The 10,924-nt window shown below is 34.3% G+C and overlaps 1 protein-coding gene across 1 annotated transcript; it reads left to right on the top strand.

Moving 5' to 3' along the window:
* Nucleotides 1-8,607: 8,607 nt before the first annotated feature.
* Nucleotides 8,608-9,739, top strand: LOC107849579 (uncharacterized protein At1g76070). Its single transcript, XM_016694138.2, has one exon. The coding sequence runs from the start codon at nt 8,880-8,882 to the stop codon at nt 9,639-9,641; it is 762 nt and encodes a 253-aa protein (XP_016549624.1). The 5' UTR covers nt 8,608-8,879; the 3' UTR covers nt 9,642-9,739.
* Nucleotides 9,740-10,924: the final 1,185 nt, after the last annotated feature.

The following is a 10,924-nucleotide window of genomic DNA, read 5'->3' on the forward strand; positions in this document are numbered from 1 at the left end:
CTCGAAACACCCAACACCTCTTTAGCCGACTCCCTGATGCAATTAGCGGCCCTATACCACATACTATCCATATCCCCTCTGCACTCCCATACCCCCAACCCTTCCAACTTAGCCCCTATCTCCAGGGTACTAACCGGAGTCAGACTGCCCCACCTAACACTGGGTCTACCCTTTCTACCCCGACGTATCTTACCTTTCTTGATAACTGGTAGCTTAGACATTTAAAAAATATAATATCAGATATACTTATACATCTCAAATGTAATATCAGATATACTTAAACTACAGACATACATGTATGATAGTAGCTTATACATTTAAAAAAAAATCTTCTTTATTGTATAATGTCAACTTATACAATAATAAAACTTCATAACTGTTTTGATTTTCATAACTGGCAATGTATAACCTATATAAATACAATTCAGAATACACATATTATACATTAATTAGACAAAAAACTAACATATAATGTATTATTATACATTGATAATTGAAGGTACGAACATAATCAGTACCTTAGGAACACGTGGTCGACCAGAATCATCAAACTTATTTTTACTTGCCGCTTTTGAACCAACCTTCTTCGTTCTAGAAGCGACAACTTCCTTTAACTTCTTTATTGTAACGGGATCGTTTCGGTGCTTCGACTGATTCTCTGTGAAATTTGGATCCTTATAATCAATTTACCAGGAACAAATCTGACGGGAATATTTTTTTCTTTTGAATCAAACTGAGAAATTCCTAAACTAAAACTTAGAGGATAATCCATTAGCAATTGACACTATATTGACTTAACAATATTGTTAAATCGAACTATAAAACAATAAAATCAATCAAAGATCCAACTTATACTATATGAAAAAGAATGAAAAAAATAAAATGAACTTGAATATGATTGAACAATACAAAAATTTCAACATGCAGCAAAACAAGAAACGGAAAATCCCTGAATTTGGTAAAGTTGAAAAATTTTTTCAAAAATTTAATGTAGTAAATCAAAATAATCAATTAAAAGCTTGTACAATTAGAAAATTATTAACCTCTAAGTGGACGTTACTTATATAATACCATGATTTGTGGGTTTCAAAAATGAAGCAACTAACGGGAGGGTAATGGATGCACTATGGAGCAAAAATCGGAAGATGTAGGCGTGCTTTGTGATGTATAATATTTAAGAGAGAGAAAAAATAAAAAAGGGGGATTTGTGTAATTATTTTGGGGTTGTGTAAATACTTTGCCAAATTGGTATTTAGTATAATATGGTAACTTTAAATTGTGTGTATATCTAAATTTTAGTAAAAAAAATAATAAGTCCATTTTATTCCTCATCAAGGTTCATCTCACTTTGAAGCCCAAAATCATCAAGTGATGTGACATCCTAGTAAAATCCAAGACCAATGAGATGCCACCATATATACAAATGATGTGGAAATCTCATTCAAATTCGACAACCAGTCAAAAGGCGCCAAGTGTCAAAGTGACATATTTCGGCCAATCACAAGCAACTAGGCCTACCCCCTACAATTATAAATAGGGGGTAACATAACATTCTAAGGGAGAATAAAAAAAGGGACTAGAAAAAGAGGACTTTGACAAGCATTGACAACGTCAGCATTGACTATCAAGTTCTTGAAAGGAGCAATCAACGGAGTTCTTTCCGGAGATTATTCCAAAGCGACAAAACACTTTTCGACATTTTCGACGATTGAAATACATTTTTAGGAGTTCAAATCATCCAACGATTCGAGAAACACGCTACTGAAGGCCCTCAGATCATTTCTAAGTTTAGGAGAGAAGAATCAAGATAACAACATAATTGTACTCACAAGATTCATTTAAATAAAATTATTCTTTTTGTTTATTTTATTTTTGCTTGCAATTAATTTTCAGCATCATAAAAATTTACTGCGAACAAATTTTGGCACGCCCAGTGGGACCAGTTCTGCTCTTCATTTCTTTCTTCTACAAATTAAAAAATCACAAATTCAACTACTATAATGGACTTCGGAAAAATTAGTGAAGTTTTGTGCAAGAAGTCTACTACGGCCACGTCTACTGAGATCACACTTATTGGCCCCATCAATCGATGCAATCTCAACGGTTGTGCTTTGGATGGATCCCAATACTTCACCTTTTTGGAGATGATGAAAAGGAGAAATTCTCAAATTTTGGTTGTAACTACGACCCCTGGGGGCAAATTTGTACCTATATTATCAGATGAACCATCTGAAACTGTCTACAACTTTGGAGATTTGAGGACTTAACGAATTCTCCAACTTCAACAAAAGTCAACACCTTCATGGTTGATGCAGTTGACATGAATGAGAAGTTTGCAATGATGGAGCAAACCATTGAAGCCTTGAAGAAGTCTGTTGAAGAGAAAGATCATCAAATCACCCAGCTTATGAGTAAGTTAGATCTCTACAATCTTGGAGAGTCAAATTATAATCTAGCACCACAAGAAAAAATTGATGGTGAATCTCTCATCAAGTCAAGTGACAATCAATATGTTGATCGATCTGCTTCAGTGACTACTCTAACAGTTCAACAACTTCAAGATATGATTGCAAATACAATATGGAGGTCCGTTACAAAGTTTCATAGGATACTCAAAATTTCAACCGCCAAAATTTCAACAATTTGATGGAAAGGGAAATCCAAGGAACCACATCACTCATTTTGTTGAAAGTTGTAGCAGTGCTGGCACACATGGTGATCTTCTTGTCAAGCAGTGTATTCTCTCTTTGAAAGGCAACGTCTTTGATTGGTACACGGACTTAGAGTTTGAATCAATTGATTGTTGGGAGCAACTAGAAAGTCAGTTCCTAAATCGTTTCTACAACATCCGTCGTACAATCAGCATAATGGAATTGACAAACACAAGACAAAGCAAAGATGAGCCTGTAGAGGACTACATAAATCATTGGCGAACATTGAGCTTTGATTGTAAGGATCAACTTTCTAACTTTCGTGATTGAAATTTGCATTTAAGGGATGCGTTGGGGCCTTGTGTATATCCTCTAAGAAACTAAGCCTCGAACTTTTGAAGAATTAGCTACGCGCATTTATGACATAGAGCTATGTATTGCAAGTCATAGAATGGTGTCACCTATTTTTTATACTAGAAAAGAAGTCATGCAATTCAAAAACTCATCTGAAGACCAAACTGGGGAATCTATGACAACAACTGTGAGTTTTACGAAGGCCTCTACAAGACAAAAGTTAAAAGAGGAAGCTCCAAAGCAACAAATGTGAGAGGTAAAAAATCAACTAACCTTGAAAGAGATACAAGCAAGGGTATATCTTTTCTCCGACTCTGATATTCCTGAAATTCTTGACGAGTTGCTAACCAAATAAGTCATTTAGCTTCCCAAGTCAAAGCAACTTGAAGAATCAAACAAAGTCGATGATCCTATGTACTGTAAATTTCACCGCATTGTTGGTTATCACACCATAAAATGCTTCATCGTGAAGGAAAAAATCATGACATTAATGCAAGAGGGAAAGATCATCATCGATGATGGCGATACAGTGGATGCAAATCATGTTAGCACCAAACTGGACCATAAAAAAGGTTCAATTTCAAAAGTTCTACAACCCATGTGCTCTGTGGCATCATCAAAAGGTGAGGGAATCATCATGCTACAGTTTGGGAGCTTTGACCCAATTAAGGTTCTCACCCTAAAGAAAGCAACAAGTAAGTGCATATCAAATGACCTCTCCAATAGCAAGAAGGGGAATACTTGGACATTAATCGCTCACAAAAAAAATGTCAAAGGGCTTCTAAACTCTAACTTCCAAAAGTCGACACAAGATCAAGTGCAAATCTGCTTCAACCAATAGGGGCAATAAATACCAAACTGAAGTGCAATAATACTCCATTACAAGTCAAAATGCCCTTTGATGCACGAGCCTAAACTACAAGTCAAAAACGCTCCTTGATGCATGAGTCTAAACTGCAAGTCAAAAATACTCCTCGACGCACGAGCCTAAACCACAAGTCAAAAGACTCCTTAAGGCATGAGGTTAAACTGCATGACACTCCTGACCCGCATGATTCTAAACTGTGAACAACTCTCTAGAAAAAAAAGAGAAAAAATATGTATCATTATTTGAGCACGATAATAACACTTTAAATTAACATAGATATCACATAAGGATAGATGTTCATATGCTAAGTTTACCACAGATATGCAAAGGTGAAGAGACCAGCAAGGCAAAACGAATTTCGATAATATATTTGTATAAATTAGTATAGGTGTTCACCATTATTTTGGCAAATGTGGTAGATCTTAGAGACTTCTACACAACAAAAAAGATGGCTCATGATTCAACGTTTCCTATGCCAAGTTATGAATTTTCTATTATAGCAGCTCAAAGTTGCAAAATCGTCCATCAGATTCCGAACTAAGCTGACTTTGATGACGTATCTATATAAATACGAAAGGGCATTGAGTGTGGTTTTTATGTATGTTGTATATCTGCAAATATATTTTCCAACAAAAAGGGCACCTGATTCTAATACTCCTACATCGAGATATAAAATTTATCGTGACACTGCGCAAAGCTGATAAAACTAGTGAACCAAGATTAGAGGATCGGTTTTGGAGAAATATTTGGGACGATTTAGGTGTAATCTGATTGTGATTCCCACATAAGAAGTATCTCAATGAGTCTAGTTTCCAACGCAAAAAATGCCTCCTAATTTTGATACTCCTACGTCGAGATAAGAAACTTATCGTGATGTTGCACAAAGTTGATAAAACTAACGAACCAAGATTAGAGGATCAGTTTTGGGAAAATATGTGGGACGATTTGGGTGCAATATGATTGTGATTCCCACGTGAGACATAGCTCTATGAGTCTACTTTCTAATGCAAAAAAGTAGATCCTAATTTTGAAACTCCTACATCAAAATACGAAATTTATCGTGACGCTGCACAAAGCTGATAAAACAAACGTATCAGGACATTGAATTTCATTTTTATGAATCAAACAACTCATAGTTTTGTTATCCCATTGGATAATAAATATTTTTGTGGACGTGTGCCTAGTACGTGCTCACTGAAGCTAAAAAGAGAAACTTTCAGCGTCGTCAAGGATGAAATCAAGTCATTCTCAGTCACTTTCTTATCAAGCAGTAAGGAAGTAACGCACCAAATGGTTCAACATCAATTATTCCGACCTTTTTGGTCTGACATCAAGACCATTTGCATAAACCTACATGAAAAAAATAAAAATGGAACACATCTACAGTGTTGATCGGATGAAGCTTCTCGATTTTATGCAAATTAATGACAACTACGTGAAAGTTCGATCTGAAAATATGTGTCGATACCAAAGGCACGATGCTTCGAGTTGGCATGATCAACATTGGGAGAAACACACCAGTTTAGTTCAACATGGCTGATATCGATGTCGATTAGCATGAAATTTTTTTTCAACCATTGATCTTCTATACTGAGATGCATGGAGTTTTCTATGCCAAGATTTAAGGAAATAGGAATAAATTTTCTTGCCAAGGATAGAAAAATGTTGCTTTGAGTGTCCGTTTCCAAGCCGTGAGACAGAATATTGCTTGCCAAATCCTCAAAAAAATGGGTGAAGCACCTAGTTGTTGCTCATTGAAAACTGCGACTCAAAAAATGATGCCTCAAGTGGTTCCTGACCAATCATCTGGACAATATTTGTATATACTTGGTGTGATATCGACACTACTTGCATTTCTTTTCATGAACCTACCAAAAAAAAGAAGCAAAGGGGAGTGATTACGAACATGCTATCTGGAGTCACGACAAGATAGCTTATAGTGTTAACTTCAAAAATTGATTCTCATCAATACAGAAGGAGTTTCACATTGATTTTTGGATATGACGCAGCAATACAAGTCTAGTCTCTTTAGAATTAAGTCATCCAACATTTGGACATTCCTATAGTCAGATATGATTTTTACTCTGCGAATGTTTGAAGTTAAAAATCAGGAAAGACACTCCATGTACTTCTTCGGTCGATGTTGCGAGGAGGTTGTATACTTTGTGTGACGTCCACCAATGCTGCCAAAAAGTTTGAGGTGCACCAGCAGTGTTTTCCAAATACATGGACACAAAAAGGCCAAGGGATGTCTTTCCAAGGGTTACAGATTTCAAAAGATTGTGGTTGATGTGATTTCATAACATCTCCCTATATAGAGGCTCCTATGAAGAATTTTCAATTGGTGTATAAGGAATATTGTGGTGAAATTAGAAGATGAGGATCCTTGGGATTTTCAAATTGCCAATCAGTTGAAAAATTACAATATTGAGGAGATTTCTTTGGAGGTGACTTTAATTCTTTCTTGAAATCAAAAGGAAAGTTAATATTTTTTTCCTTTGGTACATGAAACCAAAAAGGAAGTTGATATTTTTCTTTAGTACATGAAATCAAAAGGAAAGTTAATATTTTCCTTTGGTACAAAAAGATCAAGTCAACTTTTTTTACTTCATACGTGCAATATGTCAAGTGAGGGGGTTGTATCGATCCTTTTAATTCAAACACATTGAGAGGGTCACATTATTGTGCAAGTAAAACTACTTAAATAAATATTAAAGTGGTGATTTTTCATGTTCATACTTGTCCAAGAAGAGTAAAAAAAATCAAGTTGGTCATTTTTTTTAATACTCTTGAAATAATATCGAGTTTGTACTCGATTGTGGACGAAAAATGAGGATCACCACAAACAAATTGTTGATTGCTTTGACGAAGACTTTCACGACATGAAAGTTCATGGAGGAAACTTTAGTTAGACCACTCGCAAGTATTGGTCTAACTAGGATGCACTGATGAGAAACAAATATCTTTGAAGTCACAAGAATGAAAACACATTCATGAGTACTTCAAGTCTGGATGCCAAGTTTCGACAAGCCTACACGTCGACCAACCTTGAAGTAGGGGGCATCTGTAGACACGTAAAATTTATTGGATCAAATTCATATAAAATTTGAATTTGATCCATACTTTATTGGGTCTAAAATTATTTTGGGCTTAAAAAAATAATAAGCCCATTTTATTTCTCATCAAGGTTCATGTCACTTCGAAGCCCAAACTCATCAAGTGACGTGACATCCTAGTCAAATCCATGACCAATGAGACACTGCCATATGTACAAATGATGTGGAAATCTCATTCAAATTCAACAATCAGTCAAAAGACACCAAGTGTCAAAGTGACATATTTCGATCAATCACAAGCAACTAGGCCTACCCCCTAAAACTATAAATAGGAGTTAACATAACATCCTAAGGGAGGAAAAAAGAAGGAACTAGAAAAAGAGGACTTTGACAAGCATTGACAACGTAAGCATTGACTATCAAGTTCTTGCAAGGAGCAATCAATGGAGTTCTTCCCGGAGATTATTCCAAAGCGACAAAACACTTTTCGATATTCCCGACGATTGAAATACATCTCTAAAAGTCCAAATCATTTAATGATTCAAGAAACACGCTACTGAAGGCCCTCAGATCATTTCTAAGTTTAGGAGGGAAGAATCAAGAGAACAACAGAATTGTACTCACAAGATTCATTTAAATAAAATTATTCTTTTTGTTTATTTTATTTTTGCTTGCAGTTAATTTTCAGCACCACGACGAAAATTTGTTGCGTACAATAAACCGTTGTGATTTGATCCTCTTCCAGACCCCGCGCATAGCGAAAACATTAGTGCATCGAACGATCCAAGTTTTTCAAGAGAATCTTTGTTAGGGATAAAAATTGAGTTCATGATTTAGCATGTTTATTATTCCAAAATTATTTTATTGGTATTTGGCAAGGTACGTAACTTGCATCTAGGTGTGTGATCTAATGATCAATGAAACCGGTAAACTTATGTGTTGAAGGAAGTAGCATGTCTTCGACGGAGTAAATAAAGTATGTACAAGCTAGTTCAGATATCATTATTATTTTTATAAAAAAAAAAAAAGTATTTGTGATCCTCAATTATTGATGATTATGATTTTTGATTCTCGTAATATATGATTCAATGTGATATAGTTAATCTTTAATTAATTAAAATATTGTGTGTATTGATCTGTTTAATTACATAGAAAATGTATAAAATCAGAAATTCACATTTTAAGTAATTAGAAGTTAATATACTTAACCAAATGTCATAAAAACTAAACTTTAAATTTATCAGTAATCGAAGAGCCAAAAGTATTGTCAACCCATCAAAATAATTAAGATGAACTTATATTAATGATGCAAGTTAAGAATTGGAAAAGGGTGCTGGCGTTCTCTGATACTAACAAAAATATTTATATATGTTAGTTAAAACAAGTGATACACATGGTGTTAATAGTTCAAGTACTTATAAACAAATCAACCATGTAAGTCATGTTCTACCATTTGATTTATTAAAATAAAAACACATCAACATCAATTCAATTTTTAGTTTAAGATAATAAAATATCTATCATTAAAATTTTGTCATACCATGCCAAATATGACAATTAATTTATTTTCCCTCAACCTCTCTTTCTCACTTGTTTCCTCAATCTTGATGACAAGGTCAATAATGATATCCCCCACCCTTTTTAACCTCCTTAATACTCACTATTATAAATTAATTATTTCTCTAGCCACCTATATATGTGTGTGTCACATACACAACCTCAAAACAAAGAAACTATTCTTTCAAAAAATTAATTAAGAGATAGGCATCACCTTTACGAAGTCAGAATCGAATCATTCTGTTGGCATCTTCAATTCAATCAACGACGTAAAGCGAGTAGTTAAAGAGAACTACCTAGCTGAATTTGAATCGGCACAATCTCTATACAAAGTCAGAATCAAACCTTTCTATTAGCTTTTTGAATTCGTTCAAGGACATAAAACGAGTACTTATGGAGAAGCCATGTAAGTCATCATCAAAGAAGAAAACAATCTTCAAATTATTACCAAAAGCAGCAGCAGCAGCAATATTTGTACTACAAAATGCACATGCACCTTTTAGTCCAAGCAGAGAAAAAAGATTAGCAGCAGAACATCAACACAAAAATCATCATCATAAAGGATTTTCAGGCACAATCATACCAGTAATTCCATCCCACCAATCGGGTCGAAAATCGGAGCCCGGTTCGCCTAAAATTTCATGCATGGGGCAAATCAAATACAATAAAAAGAAGACGATGAATCGCATCAATAGTAGCAAAAAAGGTACTAATAATAATAATAGTCAAAAGTTCGTTACGAAGAAATCTATGACTGGTTTTGGAAATATGTTTGGTAGAAAATCGAAATTGATATCGAGGCAAAAATCAGATGTGACATCTGAAAATATTATTTGTAATAAGCTTCCTAATAGGGCACCATGTTTGAGTCAAATGCAACGGTTCGCTAGTGGTAGGGAACCGTTGACCAATTTTGACTGGAGGTCGATACAAATTACACCTCAAGATCAACGTAAGTATTATACAGACGATGATAGAGGATATAGTGACGATGATGATGATAATAATGATGATGAAGACGAAGAGATTAGTCCCTTTTGGACTCCAATATTATTAGGTAGAAGTAGAACAACTATATGTTTGGAGCCAAGGAAGGAAATTAATTTATGGAAAAGGAGAACTATGGTCCAACCTAAGCCTCTCCAATTACATTAGTTAAGTTCATCTTGTTTTTGTTTAATTTCTTGCTTAATAATGTATGATAAGTTGTAAATGAAAATTCACTCATTTAAAAGTAGAGTGCTTTGTTTGTAGATTGCCCTGGAGTCATAGTGTTATGCATGTATTTGTAGTTTTTCATTCGTGGTGTTTTGAGGATGTTTGTGATTTCGTACAGATATTTCATATAATTAGCATTACTCTGTGGGTGTTTTGTATCGTTTTATCTAGTGGTGTGTTATCATGTTTTGTTGTTTGTTTTTATGTTCTTTGCTTGATATATTATTATTTGTCATGAGTCGGGGATTTATCGGAAACAACATCTTACTTCATCAGAGGTATGATATGGATTATGTACAATATATCATTTCCAAACTCCATTTTGTGGAAATACACCGAATATGTAGCTATTGTTGTAAACGTGGAGTTAAATTAAGTTACATATATGATATACTACTAGTGTAGTATGTAAATTAAGTTTCTTAGAATATTCACGATTAATTCTCAAATTTTATTTGAAATTTGATTTATTCATTTCTATTATAGATCTATAATTCGTTTCTCATTCCAATCGTTGAAAGTTTTGAGGTGTAGGTAATATTTTCGGTCTTATGATTCTAGAAATGGTGGAATTAGAAATTGATGAAGAGTGTGTAAAATTTTCTTCTCATCATGCTTTAAGGGTGTGTAAAATTAAATACACACTCATAATAGCTAACGTTTAGCCTATATATATAACATAATTTTTCGACGAAGATTCTTCATCCGACCACCTTTTGATATAGGTAGCTGCTCTGTCCATGAATTCTTGGGTTCTTGAGTGAATTCTTGGTCTAGTAAGGAACAAAAGTTATTTTGACTTTGTCTTCCGATTCAAATGTTATTTTGGTTATATGACATGATCATACTAATCACAATAAAAATCAGACGAAAATAAAACAAGAAGTTTGTGAATATTAGCGTATATGAGATTTTTGTGAAGTCATTTTGTGCTATTTAAATTGTAATTAAGTGGACATAAGAGATTATTTACTTGGAAGAATCAACAAAAAAAAATGAAGCCTATTTTTATTTGATGATATAGCCCCCACACGCAAGATATGAATCATGTTCACAATTCACCTAATAAAATTTAATTTTGTTTGGTGGTAGTTACAAATTAATTACGCACCTAATTGTTGTGCTGGTGGGGGGCTTGACAAACCAGGCAGCCATGATGGACTGTTTTACCAATAAGATTCCTGTCGCACCCCTTTTTTGCTCGAGGGGTTCGATTCTAA

The sequence above is a fragment of the Capsicum annuum genome, chromosome 12 (genome assembly GCF_002878395.1).
Source record: "Capsicum annuum cultivar UCD-10X-F1 chromosome 12, UCD10Xv1.1, whole genome shotgun sequence".
In the NCBI taxonomy this organism is placed as follows: Eukaryota; Viridiplantae; Streptophyta; class Magnoliopsida; order Solanales; family Solanaceae; genus Capsicum; species Capsicum annuum.

Coding starts and splice junctions, on each gene's coding strand:
- LOC107849579 (XM_016694138.2), top strand. CDS start 8,880: ATGGAGAAGCCATGTAAGTCATCATCAAAGAAGAAAACAATCTTCAAA.